Raw genomic sequence first — 21,240 nt, 5'->3', positions numbered from 1 at the left:
CAAAGCATGTCATACCCCGGTACGATAGGTGGCGCTGTACCCATTTCAACTATCGCTAATAGAGCCACTTCCTGTTGACGTCTTCACCAACAACAACAACAAAACTCAGGCATTAGAAAGATGGCGAACGAAGAGCAAGATGAAGCTACGTCCCTCTACATTTGTGATGAGCTGGTTATGGAACAAACACGATGCACAACGGCGCATTCTCCATCGAGTTGATTGTTTCTTTCTGACGACAGCGACAACAACAGTAATATCGTCTCCTTCGACTTCCGGGTGACGATCGCGGGAAAAAATCTCGAGCATGCGCAGAACACTCTATCCTATCCACTGTCGTCTCCGGGCACGTTAAGTGGGCAATCGGATCGAGTTATCCCGGGGTCTTAATTCGATCGCAAGTAACCCGATCCGATTCGATTTCTTGTCGGATTAAGCTTGTTACATGAGATGAATAACTCAGTCTTATAGTAATTTAGCCATTAATCTGATCCGATTGCCCGCATGTAACCGCACTGACAGTGGAGGCTCATGATCAGCTGTTCAGAGGAATCTGACAGGTCACCATATAAAAGAAATAAATGTTTAAACTTGAATCCTCCTCTGGTTTCACCTGCAGTATCCAGCTGCTGCACTGAGTCAGTTTCACCAGCAGCCAAAGGAACGAGAGAAAAGTGTTGAAGCTGCAGCTTCTGCTCTCTGACCACATATGGGTACTTCTCACTGCTCCATGCACTTCAGCTTAGTTGAACACAATGCTCTGTGTTTGTTAGGTGGAATCTGGTGTCCTCAGGTGAGATAAGCATCACCTTTTCTTCAAGTTGATAACAACTGCACAGCTACTACAACCATTACACTGAGTATTCAAAAATGTTCAACATATGGAAGAGTGAGCTCCTCAGCTGCTTCAATCCATCACCGTCATGTTTTACACAACCCCTGCACGCCTGGCACATTTCTGAATCATTATAGTGCTACAGCGTGTTGTTGGGAGTAAACTGTAAAGATATGAGGACTAATATACTACACTTCATGGACTGCCCAACCTCCTGCAAATATCACACACACAGTTTCCATCACCTTCTTACGTCTCAGTGAAGCTGTGAGGAACATTAACAGGAAAGTGACAGATATGTGAATGACTGGCTGTCACCACTTTAACAGATTAATGAATCCATTAGCATCATGTACTCGTGTGTGAAAGGGCCACCAGAAATGACACAGGCTTTTTGTCACTGCAGCCTGCTGGCTTATGCAACTTGGTAAAGATTTATAGAACTGCAGACGTGTTAACCTACTTCTTGATAGCTGCTTCGAAACATGGTGGTCCGGGGTGGTCTTGTTTGTAAAAGGAGCTGTTTGTCCTAAACACAGAACTATAAAAAACCGACACCTCTCTTTGATCCTTTCATATAATGAGGTCACAAGTATCTGGTCAATAGCTCCAAACTGGTGACAAAGAAGCAGGTTTTTTAATGAAGTATGATGAAACGTTTGAGTAATGGCAATGAAACTGACATTCTAACAGAATTTGGGTCAAGGCTGGGTCACAGGATATAGTGTTAGAGAAACATGTCAATACACCTGGCTGCAGATAGCTACTCCAACACGTCAACAAAACGGATTCTCCGTTTAGAAACACAGATTTGGGGCTCCAATCTTACTTTTTATGAGATGATGGTTCTTGTGTGTCCCTATAATCTACTTCCTAACAGTTTGGCATCAGTGACATGTCAGGGCTGATACACAGCCATTCTTGCAGAGTCAGTGTGAGCACTTTGCTTGCTTTCATGTAGCTTTATCACAGTAATAACCACCTGAAATAAAAAACCTGAAGGGTCAAAGAGAAACTACATTTTCCTACGGACTAAGAACCTTTGGAGGCACACAGCGTACCAAGGTATAGTGATCTCCCCCCAGACTGCCCCTGCTCGGTCAGTAGAACTTTCTGAAAGTCTTTAAGCACAACATTCAGACTCAGTCTGCTTCAGTGAGGTGCTGCAACAAAGAGAGAGTGATATATAGAGTAAATGTGAAGAGGGAGCCTTGAACTTCCTGCTAGAAAGTCCCTGGGTCATGTTCCAGTTCATTTCACCAAACTAGACTTGTGTTAAATAAGTTTGGCCTTCAGATAAATTTCTTGATTTTGATTCTCTAGCTCTGATAAGCTCAACACACGAGACAACTCTCGGCGCATTTAACAGTTCATGTGCTGCTTTGCTTCTTACGTCTCACACAGAAACCTGGCCTGAGGAAGGCCATATACTTTCAGAAGATGTGACCTAAATATCCACCAAAGATAAACTCTGTGTCATGCCCTCAGAATAAATCAGTGGCCTCATAAAGCAGCAGCTACTCTGACCTGCCAACATTAAATTGCATTCACACGAATTCAGTTGAAGGAGAAATGAATGCAGATATGCACACACACTGTGACGCACTATATGTGGCACGATTTAGTATTTTTTCCTTTGTTTCCTGTTTTTCAGAAGTCATTGTCAAAAGTTGACCTTTGCTCTGAGCAACGTCCCTCCATCCTCATCTTCTCTTAAATATTATTTCTCTCTTTCTCTGCCTGATACTGACGACAAATGATAAATCTGGATGAAATCTCCTCCATAGTATCTGGTGCAGTTCTTAAATGTGGCCCAGTCTTAAATACTCAAAAGAACCGCTTGAACCACACGCAGAGAAAAACACACTTACATATGCAACTGCAGTAGAGAATATTCAACTGATGGAGACAACAACTGGATCCTTACGGCACAGATGGGAAGTTCAAAGAGAAAAGGAGGTAAAAATAGATGGAACATAATTACAGTTGGAGGGTGTGGTGGTTTTTTTGATCGAGTGGACATACTGAACTCCTTCAGATCCTGATATACAGATCTTTCACTCTACTCTCTACTCTGTTTCTGCCTGCTGTGGAGATAACAACTCGGAGTGGATTAAGCAGGAAGGAGAGACTAACACTGACTTCCACAGTCACAACTGTCTGTTCATTAGACACCATTTCCACTGCCAACGTGAATTTACAGCTGTCTGATGCAGTAGCACACACACATTCCCAATACTTTACATGTTTTTGATTGTAGAAGAGTCACAGGAAGTGGACTTATTTCTATTTGAATAACAACAAATTTCTTTTAATGGAAATACAGGGGGGGAAAGCATTCTTGAAGTAGCACATGTACAGCAGTGCAAACAGCTGGCTGATGGTTTAAAACAGCCCAGACACACTCACCCTACAATGAAAGAAGCAAGAAGATGCCGGGTTCTGGGTCACACATCATGCAGTGCTAAGATGCTCTTCACGTACAAACTCAAACAGAGAGTTGGAACAATGTCAAACTGGCAGCCACAACGAGTTCTCTGGTCATCACCGACTTAAACTACTGCCCTCTGGCACATGTAAGACAACAACACAAGGAGAAATCGCACAGGAAGTTTCAAATGTTTTTTAAACTATTACAATAGTTAGCCGTACAAACGCTCTTCTCTGCAGGTCTTCCTGTTTTTCAGTGTGCCACACGCCTAACACATGACAAAAGCATCAAAGGGCCCGGTGCCAGCTCAGCCCCTAAGGCCATTCATATTCTCAAACATTCTAAAACAACTTTCATCTCAAAATAACAACAAAAAAGTCATAATAACCACACTAATAACCAGGCCGCTCAGTGGTGTGGTCGCTGATGTTGTTCTTTCTCAAAAAAGAAAACTTGAAGAAGTAAAAACAGGCAAGAGCAGCTATCACAAGAAAGAATGAATGAGAATGTTGGAGCTGTTGAAACCATGCCAGCTATGTAGGGCATGTGGTCACACACACGCACACGCACACGCACACGCACACGCACACACACACACACACACACACACACACACACACACACACACACACACACACACAGAGAGAGAAACAGAGCAGCAGTGCAGGGTCACAGCTTAGTGTAGGTGGAGGGTGGGGGCAGTGACAATACACTCCTGCCATAACACGCCATATTGTTTGCTGTTTTTAGAGACTGTGTGTTCACAGGGCATGCAGAGAAAGAGACACATTCCACATTGCAGAAGTAGTTGAACGACTTCATGGACCACCAACATGGTACATGCCTGTTTAACTCTGACTAAAATAAAAAAAAAAAAATAGGTACAGAAAAGCGCTTTGGAATTTGATTGATTCAAAACCTTTTTTTGATACAGTGATCACAGCAGAAACAATCGACATCGTGAAATTTCCTCGCTGCTAAATATTCCACAGTCAGCTGTCATTGGTATTATAACAAAGTGACTGGGAACGACAGCAGCTCAGCCACAAAGTGGTAGGCCACGGAAAATGACAGAGCGGGGTCAGCGGGGTCAAAGATCACTGTGTCCACACCTTTCAGGTGTAAAATTTTGTGCTGTGCCTTTTGGTACTGACCGTAAAGATGTGATGCCTAAACATATTCTGCATGAGAAGAGCAGGATCATAGTACCTGGCTGGGCTGTCCAAGTCCATACATGGATTTTTTGCCTCACTTAAAGGCACAGGCATCAGCAAAGCCAAAGGCCACAAAGCCAGTATTCTCATCATAGTTTGCAGCATCATTGTAAATATATACATGCATATATATTTGTTATCATTTAAAGTTAGTTTGTGAAGGGAAATGAAATAAAGAAGGAAAGTGAGAAGAAAAGAAAGGAGATAGAACCATAAAGCAGCTGCTGCATCTGTGCAGGAAAATAAAACACAACAGCTACGAGCAGGGCCACCTGCAAAAGGATTAAAGAAGGAAAACACGAACAAAAAGAAAGAAAGAAACAGCAACAAACATGGAAATTTAACTATGGTCACTGAATATTATTAAAGCCACAAAGTGACGTTGCAACTGTAGAGTGAGCACGTGAGTGAATAAGTGGGTGTGCATGCGTGTGTTTGTGTGTGTGTGTATGTGCATGCAAAATATATGGCAACGGTTTTACATGAATTGTGGTTTATAAAGGGGGGAAGGGGGCCACAGCCACCCCCACTCCAGAGATCAGGAGCAGACAGGAAGGGCCCCCAGACGTAGCCAGGGAACCAGGAGTGGCAGCATGAGTCAAGTGTGGGACCAAGAGCCCCATGTGCCCGAAGACCACACCTCCACCCGACCGGGCAACCCCAGACAGCCGCCCCCAGTGCCAGCACCCATCCCGATGCCCAAGGCTCCTGAACCCAAAATGTGCCCATCCCATAAACAGCAGGGAGCAGAGGGAAGGGGCGAGGAGAGGGTGAGCACACTCCCAACAAGGAGCAGCACAGGCGAGCCAGACGATAACGAGTCCCAAACCTAGGCCCAACTGTGGACAACCATGTCCACATCACAAAGACACACACTCACTCATTCAGAGGTCTCCAGGGGCCATGTGGCACCCGGCCCCTGGTCCAGCCCCTACCCCCGCCCAAGGCACAGTGGACACACCCCTGGCGACACAGCAAGCCCAGACATAGAGCTAGGAACCCCCCGGTGCCCAGGCTAAGGCGGGGAAACAGGGCTGTAGGAAGACTTCCCCCTTGTCACTCTAGCTCCCTCTGGGTGTGTGTGTGTGTGTGTTGAGTGTAGCGGAGCGCAATTAGGGGTGGGGCAAATGTGGAGGAGCCATCACCACTGCTTGTGGATAGCTAGTAGATAGTGAAAGATTGAAAGAAGATGAAAGAAGAATTTTTCCTCTAATATCTTTTGACCTTCTGTCTGATTTATTCTCAGTTTCTGTAGATGACCACAGTGCAACAAACAAGTCTAGCTAGTGTTTGTAAGCGGCCCTTACAATGCCCACTGCGTTCATGACCCCCAAGAGGAATCTATGAACGGCCATACAAAGGGAGTCATGCAGGTTGTTTCACAGTGATCAGAGGGATGCTGCTTCCACTTCACATGCATGTTGCAGCTCAACTGCTTTCTCTTGAGTAAAGGTGACTGAGTGCTACATTGGCTCCAGATTTCTTTCTGTCATGGCAGTCACAAGATTTTTGTTGATCTGATTGCTCTCCATGTTCCTGCCCCCAGCCTATGATGCAAGTAGTTCTTTGTTCTGGCCCATCAGTCATGGTGTTTATGATGCTTTTAATAAGACACGCAACCTTAATCTATTGAACTTGTTAACAATAATCTTATCAAGACTTACAAGGGTCTCACTTTAAAGAGCTTTAAAGGTCCGGTGTGTAGGATGCAGTTTATTTTTAGCAGTAGAAGCTGCAAATTGTAATGGAAATGTACATGATGCTCAACTGATCAAAAACTGATCAAGAAATAGTGATTTTACATCAGTAGCAAAGGAGCAGAGACAACTGGGCACTGAAATCGACTAGAGAGATGTTAGATAGTTAATATCTGTCCATGACGATAATATCATCAGTAACATTTTCATTGTCAGTAGACATTTACTGTATTCACACACATAACATCCCAACCTACAGAGAAAATAAGCTGTTGAAATTTAAAGAAACCAAACAAGCCACATATGATGCTACACACACACACACACACACACACACACACATACTCCTTCTCTTTATCAAATGTCTGCCACATCAAATATCATCAGGATGTTTTTGAGTATATTCAGGTTATATTCAGGAGCTAAGATGCTTGTATTCGTAAGCTGTCATGCAGACTCAGTTTCTAAGATACAGATAAAATGAAAATATAATTTGTTAAACAGCAGCCTTCCCCTGTCTTGGTCGTGAACTTACAGCTGTCTGGATATTTTGAATCCACTGTTGAATTTGAGAATCATTTTGTTACCTCAGCTGTTTCAGAATGGAGAGGTTTCTGTGTCACAGTCTCAGTGAAAACTTGCTCTATTTTCCCATGAGCTGCTGTACTTCTCACCTCACATGAACTGAACGTTCATAACAACACAGACGGCATTTGGACTGATTTATCTTTAACATGCTGTATGTTAGGCTCAGTCCATATCTGAACTTTTTCTATTATAGTTTTTGCCACTTTGTACTTCATTATGATTGGTCAGTTTCTCCCAGCTTGAGCCAGTTTTCAGCCAATCAGCAGGGGTTGGTGGCAGATACGACCTCATCTACTGATGTTGGAAAGAAACAGATGCAGCATGAGGACTGGTCATCCATCATCACACCCTGGTTTGTGTTGGATAAATGAACTGAAATGACCAACAGATCAGTTTTACAGTGATTTACATGAAGGAGGCGTTCCTTCGTACATGCAGACATGTCAGTTTGTGAAGTCTCAGGAAGGTTTCACAACTGGAAGGAAAGGTACAGCTGCTGTTGTCAGAGGCTAAAAACTCTTGTCCAGGATGCAACAATATGTCTCTCTTTTTTGATCTGGACCTAAATACAACTTTGTGGTACAGAGGAATAAGTAGAAAATGCCCTCATGCACAAAACCAGGTTAAAAATAAAAGGATTTTCCCAGGTGCTCTGATTTGACACCTTAGAGGCATAGTGCTGACTGTAAGCGAGACTAATAGCTGACTAAGAAAACTGAGGCATGCTCTACAGAGTTTTTTAACGACGATGAGTGCGTGTGATATATAACATCAGTGGGCAAAGAGCCTAGAGGACGTGAAGACTACGACAAATGTATCCATTTCAGACAGTCTGTCCAGTACTGTAGTTTCTCAGATAGTTCCCTCCCTTTATTAAATTACAGTATATACTGAGGAGGTGAGTATATTCGGACCTTCATGACACTGCTTCTCTCTCTCTATGGTGACGCCTTCACTTGATGTTGGCCCAGAGCCAAAGTCTGTATTTGAGAAGGGGAACTGAGCCACTGAGTTTCATCTGAGCTTCAGATGTGAGGCCAAGGAGGAAGTGTTTTTAAGTTGAAAAAACACACTTGTTTGCTAGGGGTTGCTTCCAAAAGTTATCTGGTTCCAATACAGCTCCATTCAAAGACTGACATCTTTTCCACTGAAATGCTAAGTCAATAAAGATGTTTCCACATATCATTATGGTGTCAATTAAAAAAATCCATAATCAAATAGATGAAAGGCCTTAGAAATACATATTTCTGTCTAGTAGAATTTCAAGCTCCACCTTCCTCTCCAAATATCCTGGCCCCAAAAAGACCCAGATGGTGATGGCTGAACAGCATTTCACAGACCAGTGAGTGAGATGTGTTCCTACAGTTTGACTGCAGCCTGGTAATTAGGAAGGGTTAGACCGGCACCAAATGATACTGAGCTGTTACATATGAGGTCATGGCACTGCTAATGCTTGCTACAGTCTGCAAAGAATACTCTACACCTTATTCATGTACACTTTGGACATATGAAGGATATATCTATACAAAAGTGAGGTGAAAATGCTCCATCTTTGGATTTTAAGGATGGAAGCACATCACCAAATTCTTGAAGATGGACAAAAGGATCACTACAGTCACTGAAGATCATCAAACCTTTTTGGACCTGTAATTTTCAGATAAATCCCCTTCAATCCAAGTTTCTCAGCCAAACGCTCATGGCTGCTACTTGACAAAAAAATTTATCTTAAACAAACACAAATTTCTTTGGAGTCAACATGACATTTGAAGCTGTGCTTCTGTGTGCTGCACTTTTGCAGTTGCATGCATTTGCTATTTGCTTGTCTTTGATCTGAAAGATCACATTTAATGTTTGATGTAGCTGTAGGAAAGGATTTATCTAGACGTTAAAAAGGGAAGAAAAGCAATGAAGCCCAAAATACAGCACTGCTGCCACATGTCAGCTCCTTCACATCAATTAATCATGAAACAGTTTGAGACGGACAGATGAACACAGATGAGCTCATATCTTAAGAGGTGCCCCCCCCCCCCCCCCCTCACACACACACACACCCAACACCTGCTGTCACTGTAAAATGAACAGTCATCCAACCGCAAAATGAGACTGAATTATTAACAAATGAACAATTTCACCTGACCTACAGATGCATTGTGGTGGAGGGGGTTACATTTACTTTCTGTAGGCAGTAAAAAGCACCACCATTCACTCAGGCCATATGTTGCACATGTCTGATGCTACACTTGTTGGACATTTTGTCATATGCTCTACAACAATGTCGACTCCCAGCAGAGGGAAATGTAATCAGGAATCCTGATTATACAAAATACATATCCAAAATAAATCCAGAAACATGTCCTTCAAATTTTACTTTGATTTATTCAAAAACTAAAAAAGATGTAGAAAGGGATGCCGCAAATGGTAAATTAATGAGAAAAAAAGGAAATACATATATGTGGAAATAGACAAAAGACAACTGACAAAATATGAAAGAAAAGTTCAAGCATTTCATTACATTTTCAGATAACTTTTCTTATTGACTTATTTAAATAACTGCTTTAAAGAAATATCTTTATTAACTATGCCAATATTTTTCTCAATTTCTTTCAAATTCTTTGTCAGTTATTCAATCTTTTCCCTTTGTTTCTCCTTTTTCTCCTTGATTTCTAGAATGTGTTGTACCATAGCAGCAGTAAGTTGCAGCTGCTCTGATCATATTGGGCATACTTTGTATCTTGATGAGATTTTTTCCTGGCATAAATCCATTTTTGAAAGATTTTTCAATGCTAGTTTAGAAGCTGTGCTGTTTGAGCCAAATCTCTTCATACTTATGATACTTTTTAACATCTGTGATAATGATTTACCAAAAGATAAATAGTTTGCAAACAGGGGCAACAGACTGAGCTTTCCAAAGTCCTATTAACTAAAGAGGTGGAAGAAAATTAAACCATTTCTTCTCTTGATCATTATAGGGAATGTAAGATTGCTGGCAAAAAAAAATAGATAAGCTTGGAGCATTCATAAATACACAGCAAGACTAGAATAGTTGTAGACTATAGACAAGAATCAAGAATGCAGTATCATATATTTTTTTTACAGAAACATCAATAGTAGTGGGAAAAGCAATGGCAGAGATATCACAGTGAGTGGGTCTACATGATGAGAACGCAAAGTCCAATTCCCCGTATACAAGCACGTTTAGTGCGACTATCAACCGAGTTATCTCAGGGTCTTAATCCGACTGCGAGGAACCCGATCCGGTCCAATTTTTAGTCAGACTAAGGTGTATACATGAACTTAATAAGTCAGTCTTATAGTAATTTAGCCATTAATCCGATTCTTTACAGTGCCATGTAACCCCACTGAGTGCCTGTGACCAACAGATGGTGTAATCATGCACATGTCATGTGAAGGAGAGGATCTGTACCCAGAACACTGAACTGCCAGCTGTGAGTTTCTGTCAGTATTATCGACTGAGAGTTCACCTGTGTTACTCTGGTAACAGTGTATATCCTACCATGCACTGTCTGTAAAGTCATCAGCTCAGTTGTTGCCATGTTACAAACATATCCCAACGCATTTATGGTGATGTCTGGAGATTTCAACCAAGTCTCCCTCTCTGCTACACTTCCATTTATCCAACAGTTTGTCAACTGCTCCACCAGATAAAAATAAAACACCAAAAATTGTTCAATTAATCTATGCAAATGTGTGATATTCAAACAAGCTCCATTTTCAGTTCTCCACTATGAAAATCAGATCACAATCCAGTACTTCTCAGCTCCACTTTGACACCCACTGCCCAGTGGCAGCCTGTGATCACTGGAATGCACACCAGGTGTATGATGACATTAATGCCATGACTGAGTGTGTGACAGGCTGTATCAACTTCTGTGTGTAGTATTTTTCCCAGCAAGGACATTTACTTCCCCTACAATAATCACTGGCTCACCAGTGTCCCGAAAAAGTGCTAAACATGAAGAACAATGCTTTTCAACGGAGTTATTGATGAGTGTACAGAAACAGCTGTGAAAGAAGATATATACTCAGAAAAAAGTTGGAAAGCAAACTTCAGCAAAAATTGGGAAAGATGTTTGGTCAGGGATGGAAAAAGATCACTGTTGAAATACATGTTCAGCCCATTAGCTCTGTCCATTCTCAGTTGTTCAGCTCAGATCAACACTCAGCATGCTCCTCCCCATTCAGCAGCACAGACCTCACACCCTATCAGTACCCACATCCTCCCTGTCACACCTCCAGAATGTCACCATTCACCTCGTTCATGGCTCTTAACACGGTCTCAGAAACACCTCCTCTGCCTCCACCTCCAGCCAGGTGAGGAAGCAGCTGGAGAGCCTGAAATGGAAGATCGTAAGCCCAGATGTTGTCAGCCCCATGCTTCTGAGGGTCTGCCCAGAATAGGTATGTGGGATTGTAGAGCCCCTCTTCAGCCTTAAGACCACAACACACTACTGCAGAACAACACTAACATTATTTTCATTTACAACACCCCACTCCAACACCGGCTACTTGCATGTCAGCGCTCTGTGATGTGCTCCCCAGTGTCACTTCTGGACACAAATTTAAATCATACCCACAGCAGTTGTTCTTTGATGTGCCTTTGAATATAATCAGAGCTAGACAAATTTCATCAGTTTAAACTACTGTCTCTCTGTGCCTGAAAACCATTTTCTGATAAAAATAATTTTCCTAATATAAAAGTAACTGTTTTATGGTTGAAATTGATCTTAAACCCCATTAAAAGTTCAGCTCTGCCACCTGTTGCAGGCTTTGTGCCTTCACCAGTAAGGTAGAAAACGTAGGAATATTATGTTAGTTTAGACTACCAACGATGTGGGTTGTTCTGCAGCCTTCAAAATATAATAACACGGATAAAATAAAATAAATCTGGTTCACTGTTCACTGACAATTGGGAACTTTATCACAGCCCAGATCTATGTGGTCAGATGTGGGTCAAATATTGCGACGCTTTGTGCTGTTTTTTTTTTACATACGTAATAGATGAAGTAGTCTTCTAATTTGCCAGGCATAGTTCATTAAGTGGAAGTCGTGCTCAAACCTGAGGGATATTTGTCTTTGTATTTCCTATTTATGAATTCTTGAGCTATTTTATCTTTACATTTATTACTTTGTATATTTCCTCGTTTTTTTTTTGCACTTCTATCGTGCCATACTTTTTGGGTATCACATTTAAAATGCATGAAGTTGGATCAAGTTTTTACTTGACTTTTTTACATTGTAATTTTTGCAATGGCAGCTTTAGCCTATCTTCACATCTTTTCTTGGGTTTTAGGTATCATCACTCAATCAAACTATCAAATACATTTTTTTCCAGAGTCTTTTATTAAGTCCAGTCACTGAAAGGTAGGCGAGCATTGTAAACGTGGAGAAAAAGCATTGTCTCCATTAAAGAAACAGCATCAGACTGCATCAGACCCAGAAAAAAAAAATAATTAAGACTGGGACGATCCTGGTGAATGAGCTCACTTTCAGGAAAACTCTCTGATGACTTACACGCAACAATCCATTTCTTGTACCGACTTTATCGTGTTCAGGCTTATGGGGAGGCTGGAGCTTACCCCCGCTGTCATGGGGTGAGACGTGAGGTACATTCTGAACAGGTTACCAGTCCGTCACAGGGCAAACACAGAGACACACAACACAAACAATCATGCACACACACACTCACTCACACCTAAGGTCAATTTAAATCACCCAATAACATGCATGTTTTTGGAAGGAGGGAGGAAGCTGGAGTACCCGGGGAGGACCCACACATGCACGAGAACATACAAACATCACACAGAAAGTAACCCAGCTGAAATTAAAACCAGGAACCTTCTTACTGTAAGAAGTTAACCAGAGTTAACCACCACACCACAGCCATTACCAATATACAACAGTCAATCATCAGAAACTTTATCCCACAGCATAAAGACTAAGCTTGGTTCAACTATTAACATTTACCAACAGGAAGTGTGTGTGGACTTCCAGAATGTTCTGTTCTCATCTTTCAGTAGAAACAAACTTATTTTAATTTCTGTAAACTAAACCCACACAGTTATATCTGTCTTTTCTACATCTCCCTCCCTCCTCTTTTCTTACCTTGCTAAGGGGCTTGGTGGTGCTGTCCCAGTTCCTCTTGTCCAATGAGGGGGGTACCTGGTAGACATCCTGACCAGTTGCTGTCCCACCAGCTTGAGCTGGTCCCTGCCCTGGCCCTGGGCCTAAAGAGGGGGGCACCTGGTATATATCCTGCCCAGGCAGTGTGAACTGTCTATGGCTAAGAATCGGTGCCTTGCTGGGTGCTCCTGGCGGGGCTTGTATAGTAGGTCCACTTGGACCAGGGGGAACCTGATACAGACTCTGTGAGCTTGCCTTGGGACCGTGGGAGGGTGGCATCATGTAAACAGAGTCAGGGTTGGGCTGTGCAGGGTTGGGGGTGGAGTAGGCTGAGTGCATGGAAGTGTACTGAACTGAGGGAAGAGGCTTATTGGCAAACCCTGTTGAGGGCGTAGAGATGGCAAGTGTTGGTTTGGCATAGGCACTCTGAGGGGGGAGGGATCGCTGCACCTGAGAGGTGGGACAGAAAACAGCTGGATCTGGAGTCGACAGTGAGGTCTGTTGCTGTTGTTTACTGTCATACATGCCAACAAGGATCTTGAGACGATTGCCTGGGACGATGCCTTGGCGGCCATGGAGTGAGCAGAGCCACCATCCATCCAATCCCTGTGTGTCACGCTCCAACACTGTCATGATGTCTCCTTTGCGGAAGGACAGCTCGTCTGGAGACTCAGCCACATTGTCATACAATGCCTTGGCGAGGATGTTCTGTAGATGTATAACAAATAGACAGATGTCAATTTACTATACAGATTCAAAATTAGGGTTACTCTCTTAAATGGCCAGTCATCAGATTTTTCAGAGAAATACCTTTAAGAGAGCAATATGATGCACATACTGTCAAACAATAAAACAACAGCTGAATATTCTCAAATCCTTCTCATCTCTAGATTTAACACTTAACAAATTATGATTAAAAAGGAAGGAAAAGTGAAATTAGTGAATGATGTTATATAATAAATCAAAGGCTTCAAACAGACAGGTTTATTGGTAATCATCATCATCAGTATTGGCTGATCTGTTTTCCCGGTTTTGTGGAGCCCTTTCATTCTTCTTATAGGAGGCAGTCCCTCCTTTCTCTCGCATGCACACTGCAGGAGCTGCAGACGAACATAGTTAGAATTTTTCGTCTGTAAACTAATAATTCAGAGAAGCTCTTTCCCAACATGAGTGGAGCCATCTGTATGGTAACTACATGGTCATTGATCCAAACAGAATCTGGCTTTATTAAAACAACTTGACAACATCAGTGAATACAGCTTTTAACATTAGACTAAGAGTATAAACCAAAGCACAGACACATGGACTGACTGTACAGTCTGGGTTTTATTTAGCCTAGAAATAACGTTCTCTGCTGGATTCATGAAATTATTTAAACCATTAACCATCAGCTGGCTGTCCTGTGGTAGATCAGTCACTTTAACTTCCTTATCTTTTAGAAAGTCCTTGAAGGTATCTTGCTGTTGAAGGCAGCTCCCCAGTCCGCCAGTTTATGTGACACATAAAGCTCTAAAGAAGGAAGATCAGTGTATTGTGCCATTTTGCATGTACCCAATTTATAATGGCCAAACTTTGATTTGAAGTGGACAAAGAGACAGAAACCAACATTGACTAATTACATAACATGGGAAATAAACTGTTGTTATTGTGTCCTTAATAACTGTGCCCTTAAGATAAAACTGGTTATCTGAAGGCTGAAAATCTTTTTTCCATGATTTTCCTGGAAGTGCCTCAAAATAATTCAACCATTGTCTTTCATTTCTTAAAGTAACAAGAGGCTCCTCTGCTTATTTTGTACAGTCCATTATGGGTCAGGCACACACAACATATATGACAACGTTTCAAAAACACATTGTGTTACTCTTGCTTGAACACACCAAAGCAGTTATTATAGGTGTCAGTGCTGAGCTGTGGCGAGTGTGTCTGTTCTGACAAGAGAGGAAATGCAGACAAACAGCTAGCATGTAGTGTGTCAGCTGCTTGCTTTAACCATATTATAAATCCTTTTCAAACTGCATATCATTCTGTGTGATGTGCCATGCTGCCAATATGAGGACAGAGTACAAGGACACTGCTGCAAGCTGACACAAAGTAACTGGTTTGCAGGTTAATAATGGTTCCTGGTTAATAATTCTGGTGGTGTATTTCATATTCAAAGATTATATAATCTGTCATTTCTCCAAGTGTGAGTGTGAGAAGGGTTTGCATACTTCATCCCAACAAAAGCAAGCACAACGATGACACACACTAATGTCAGCATGTTATTTGATAATCACCAAAAATAGCAGAAGAAGACATTGCAGTTTCATCACTGTAATAGTTCAATCCACTCAACATACTACATACAAGACTGTACGAACACAGAGACACACCCACGCACATATATTCTCTCTTTGTGGAAAGGCATTATGCAAACAGAAACACCTTCAGTCTGTGTGGAACTCTTTGAAAGTAAACCAATATTTGTCATCCACGTCTGACCTGAGCCATCCCTCCTCTCTCTCTGTGTCGGAGTCACACCCCACTTATCACAGGCTGGTACAGCCTGTACTGGCTGCACGCCAACTCCACACGCACACACAGATACAAGGACCCCTGATGCTTAATTACTCCCAGAGTAAAAAAAAAAAGTCAAAATCGTAGTTGGACTTTTTAGTGCTTAATGGTTGTTAAGAATTATTCAAACAGAAGTCAGCTAGTCTTATAAATGACAGAATTTCTATCTGATATAAAATTGTGAGTTTTTTCATACACAAAAGACAGAAATTCTCCTCTTTAGTCCATTCCAGAGAAACAGGAAGTAAAATGAGAATGAACCACACACCAAGCTCACAGAGTCTGTGACATGACCTTTAAATCCTAGAACAACCTTGAAAGGGTTCTCCTGCCCTTTCTTTTTTGGTCTTACATAGGTTTGTTGAATCACTTAGTGAGCTTGAAACACTTTTTTCCCCCTTCTTCTTTTTTTAATCACAAGGCAGCCTTCTTTCTTTCCTAATGACAGCATCTACGCTTTCATTTCAATTTTTTTTTGCAAATGCTGTCTCAGAGGCTGAATTGTTTGGTGCCATCCTACTGAGCTTTATTCTGTTAAAAAAAAAACATTTTTCTACACTGGTTTTGGTATTTTATTTTCAGATTTCCAGTGACACACGGAGAAGGTTCTGTAACCTGCTGCAGTTTTTGTAGAATGTGTAAAAGTTATACATCATCAGTGTCTTATAATGAACACACTTGAATTGTCAGTTCAAATTAAAGTTACAAAAATTATATGTAGGCAGTAGAGCAGTGGAAATGTTTAAGTTTAACATGTTTAAGTAAACAATTCTGCATCAATGTGGTGACGGAACATAATCAAGACTTTTGAGCTGACACAGAATCATAGTATCTGATTGATAAATGGTGATTTTCCAGCCTCAGTGGAACAATAAAGTTACACGCATTGACACATTATCTTCAACTGACAGAGGAAGAAGCAGTAGCAGAGGAAGAAATATGCCAACATTACTGCAATATTTTGGATGAGGAAAACAGCACAGCTGTGTGTGTGTTAAAAAATGTTTCCAAGCCCACATCTGTGTCTAAAATCTGCCACATAAAAATGTGTCATTGAGGTATTGTGGAACGACAAGATGGCGCCCACAGTAGCTGAATTCTCTGCCTTGTTCTTGCCGTTCTTCTGTTTATCAGTGTTACTATATATCTTGTTCAGTCTGTACAGTTTGTGCATGTGACCCCAAGATACAGCAGGGAAGAACTTCTGGCCATTGGTAAAGTCCATCACAAGTTTAAACACTACCTTGCTTCATTGTCACTGCATTAAAAGACATTGAAATTAGAGTGCTGCTCAAGTAAAGCGTTTCATAGTAAAACACATTCAACTATCCATTCACGCAGACACAATAAAAAACACAGTAAAACACCACCCATAAAAACATATTCACACAGTATAAACGAATAATAATAAATAATGAGTAAGGTGCTGTTACTATACATTCAACAGAGTTTAGCCTAATTCAAAATGGCTTTTGGGAAGAAGCTGTCTCTGAGGCTTTTAGTCCTAGTTTTCAGAAACATGTAGCATCTCCATGATGGCAGCAGTTCAAAGAGTGAATGTGGTCAGAAAAAACCTGTACGTTTTGATTGCTACTAGACAGGAAATTGCAGTTTCCTCCAGGGATGGGAAAGCAAAAGCGATTAGTTTTTGCACTGTGTTGATTACTCTCCGTATCGTCTTTTTGTCTGCTGCAGAGCATCCACCACACAGTCTCACCATACATTAGGATGCTCTCTATGGTGGAATAGTAAAAGAGCAGTAGCAGCTTCTTTCACCAATTGTACTTTTAAGGATGTACAAGCGCTGCTGTACTTTCTTTACAGCACCCATGGTGTTGTATGTCCGGTCTGCATACAACGATGAGATGAGATGAGAGTTCCCAGGAATCTGAAACAGTGAACCCTCACTAGACAGTTTCCATTAATGGACAGGAGTGGTGTTTCTGCACCCCACTTCCTGAAGTCGTCAAGTTCTTTGTTTTTTTTGTGTTATATGACAAGTTATTCAGTTGACCAGACTGTGGACCTCTGCTCTGTAGATCAACTCATATTAGTCAATATAAGCCAAACCAGCGTGGTGTTGTTGGCAAATTTTACAATGGAGTTGGTGGGGTGGGTGGAGCTGCAGTCATGGATGTTTAGAGACATTTAGCGCTCCTGCACTGTGGATGGTGTTGGCTGGTGGAGACAGCACATCCACGGCTGGTCATTTAACCTTGAAGACAGCAAAGAAACAGCTAAGCTTCTCTGCTAGCGAGGCCATCTGCCATCTTTCACAATGTTATAAGCCCTGCTGTGGCATCTGGACTGGTAAATGTTCTTCAGAGGGAGTAGGGGGAGGTCAATGATGCCCTGGGAATTTTTTATCACCCTCTGGAGAGCTGTTCTGTCAGCTGCTTAACAGTCATGCAGTATGTCTAAGCACTTTCCACCAAACAGCGGTAGAAAGTCTCCAGCATTTTTCCAGACTGATGGGCTGTGTTCTGAGGAAGTAAAGTCTCTGTTGAGCCTTTATAATTGCAGCAGAGTTCACAGAGTATTTAAGATCCCTGTTGACCCTGAAAAATTTTAAACTAGGCACCCTTTCCACCTCCTCTCTCCCTGTTTCCAGTTGCCTGAACGCTCCATGTCACCTGAAATCAATGATATGGGCACACTACTTAGACAGTCTGTGCCCCTCAGCTCTATAGGCGACCTCATTCCCTTTTGAGATGAGCCCCAAATTCATCCACAAACTTTATGATGGGATTTGTGGGGTGGAGAGGCAAGCAGTCACGAGTATAGAGGGCTTAGAGGAGTAGACTGAACACACAGCCCTGTGGTGCACCTGTACAGAGGGTCAAGGTCATCGAGGTGTGGGCTCCAAGTCTCACCAACAGTGAGCATTCACTGAGAAAATCCAGTATCTACCGACACATCTATAGACTGTTGAGGCCAAGGTCCAGCATTTTTGTGACTTGATGGTGTGAAAAGCTGAGCTCTAATCCACAAAAAAACATCCTGATATATGACCCCTTCTCTTCTAGGTGTTTTGGTGCAGCATTAAGGGCTGTAATTATGGCATCCTCTGTAGCTCTGTTAGTCTTATATGCATTACTTATGAGGGTCGAGTGAGAGGAAGAGAAATTATTTAAGGGGACTTAGGACCAGTGTTTCAAAGCACTTTGAGACTATGATGTAAGAGCAACAGGCCTGTAGTCATTGAGGGAGATGTTTGTCCACTTGTGCACTGGGATGATGTTGGTTGTGGATTTCAGGCAGGCTGACACAATGGAGTGTGCTGGGGTAAAAGATTACTGTAATTAACCCAGCGAGTTGGTGAATCCATTCTCAGAGCCCCCTGCCTGGGATCTCATCTGGGCCAGCGGTCTTACTAACACTAACAGTTCTCAGGGTCCACTTAACATGACTGGTCAGCAGGCTCAAGTTGGAGAGAGGTTCTTTCATCTGGACCTCTCTTGAATGGGCCAAAAAAAATGGTTAACCTCCTCTGCCAGCGCTGTATTAGCAGCTATCGGTGGGTCTCTGCTGCCTCTGCTGAAGTTTGTTAAATGCTGTATTCCCTGCCACATGAGTGCTGTGTCTCTGGAGGTTATGCCCCTCTTAAGGTTGTGTCTGGCAGCTTTTTTGTTGCCAGATTTGTGGGCCAAGTCCCCACTCCTTCAGAAGATGCTGAACATCCTTAGTCCTTCATGGTTTCCTGATGGTGACACACTGCAACTGATGTAAAATGGTACTGCTGCTGTGTACTCTCCTAGGTCCCCATTATAAAATAGACTCCAGTCCATAGTAATGCTCTGTAGCCCTTAGGAATGTCAGAATGCACTCTGTCCAGTCAGTTCTACCCAAGAGTTGGGCATTTAACTACCATAATTTCGAGGTCTGGCTAACAGTAACAATAGCATCTGTAGGCCAGTGATTACTTGTAAAAACAACAAAACCTCCCCCGTGGTTCTGTCACTACGGTGAGTAGCACGGCCCACTAGCTCGATAGCAGTATCAGGAATTCTAGGATGAAGTCAACTCTCAGAACACAACTTTCCTTGATGGCTGATTGTGATGATAAACAGAGTCTGCATCCTCGCTTCCACTTGCAATTTCTCTGTCTCCTGCGGTGACTGTTGAGGGAGGTGATCCATGGAGACTCCGGTGCTCTGCTGATCTCTGCAAGGATCTCGTGTGTGTTGGAAAGTACTCGCAACAACCTGTTATTGCATTATTCCAATTCAAATGAGCGATTCTTGGGTGAAGTGAATTAAATTCAGTCGACCACAGCACAATTCCCACCACACAAACAAAAATTAAATAAAATATCTTCATGTGTTAGTCTGGTTTTGAGATGCTTGATTTTGCACGATTTCAGTCAGACTACATAATTATTTATGTATTTCAAAAGTCTCTTTTTTAAGGTCTCCCTGCTCTATGTCCAAGTTCTTCATCGAGTCAAACATGTCTTCTTGCTTAAATTGAACCTGTTGCGTCATGGCTGTTTGATCACAATAATTCTGGGATGAAACAACAACCATCACTAGGTTGCTCACGTCTTAACCCAAGATGCAGAGCCTATGTTTAAAAGTTTTAGCTTCTCTCACACCTGTGATTTAAACCTCCAACCTCACAGAATTGGCACGTCACAGAGCATAACATTTTTAAGTTAAGAAAATTACAAAATTATCCAACACCCTCAACCTAATACACTTTGTGTGTATGATCTTATTTGATTATTTGGAAGCAATTTGACTGAATACATTTGATTGTGTAAATGCATGTTTTGAGCAAATTAAATGATTATAAATGTCTGAATGCTTGCAAAAAGGAATCAGATCTGCAAGCTGACACACCGACAGTGATAGTCAATGACAATCCTCAGATTATTATAGAATTTTATGGGTTGATCTTGTAAAGTTGGGTGAACAACCCCAAACGTTTCCATCTTGAGATAATAAATATGTCTCCAAGGTGAAGAACATCCTTGGTCAGAAGTCTTTGCAAACATTGTCACTGTGTTAGCAAGCTACCTTAGCAAACACTAACAGGAGCTTCTTTGAATTTTACTCTGGTCTTACAGTCCCGCTTGTTAACACATTTAACAAATCACATAAGCTACGAAAGCCGAACTATTGACATCAGAAGCATGCTTATCCTGTTTGCCCATCTTTCCATGAGCTGACAATCTCAGAGAGCAGACATGTCTGATTTGTACCTCTTTTTCTCCTTTAGTCCATCCTCCCCTCCCCCTACCAGTCTTTCCTGTCTTGGCACGTCAGTTCTTGAGAAACACTTGTGAGTGCACAGCAGATTTGTACACTTTCAGGAGGAATTCTGCTGAAGCATCTAGCTGGAGGTAGGCTTACTGTGGTTCAGAACACTGGCTTTCACAACTTCTTTACAAGCCAAAAGCACAAGGAGAGGGATCTATATGTTAGTGAGCCGGTATTTCCAAGGTAACGAAGCCTAAAAAGTAGTATGTGACACAATGTATTAAGTTTTGTTTTTAGTCTGACACAAATACACTACTGTGGCAAACCGTTGGCTGTTTAATCCTACGGAACATTAGAGCCATCCTGTGTTTAAAAAAGCCTTAAAACAGGACACTAAATGAAAGGGTACTCCATGAACCTTACAGTAACACTTCAATGACTTTCCCCATGAAGATCAGTTTACAGGCTCCAACCGAGCTGTTAGTTGTAACATTCATTTCCTTCAGTTCATCATTTACTCTCTCTAAGGGGTCCCTGAAAGACATTTAAAGCTTCATTTTAAATTCTGTTTGTTAAG

General features: G+C 41.9%; 1 protein-coding gene across 2 annotated transcripts in view; it reads right to left on the bottom strand.

The window, feature by feature from the left end:
- The window catches only part of bcar1 (BCAR1 scaffold protein, Cas family member), a 66,279-nt gene that overhangs the window by 15,086 nt on the left and 29,953 nt on the right, over positions 1-21,240 (bottom strand). For both annotated transcript variants that reach the window (XM_072386551.1, XM_072386550.1), the window contains exon 2: positions 12,889-13,614. In XM_072386551.1, coding sequence (XP_072242652.1) covers positions 12,889-13,614 — 726 coding nt within the window. The remainder of the gene's footprint in view (positions 1-12,888; positions 13,615-21,240) is intronic.

The sequence above is a fragment of the Leuresthes tenuis genome, unplaced genomic scaffold, assembly GCF_036924035.1.
Source record: "Leuresthes tenuis unplaced genomic scaffold, fLeuTen1.0.hap1 SCAF_5, whole genome shotgun sequence".
Taxonomy (NCBI): domain Eukaryota; kingdom Metazoa; phylum Chordata; class Actinopteri; order Atheriniformes; family Atherinopsidae; genus Leuresthes; species Leuresthes tenuis.
Note: the sequence above shows the minus strand (reverse complement) of the source record. Positions and strands in the feature narration are given on the sequence as shown.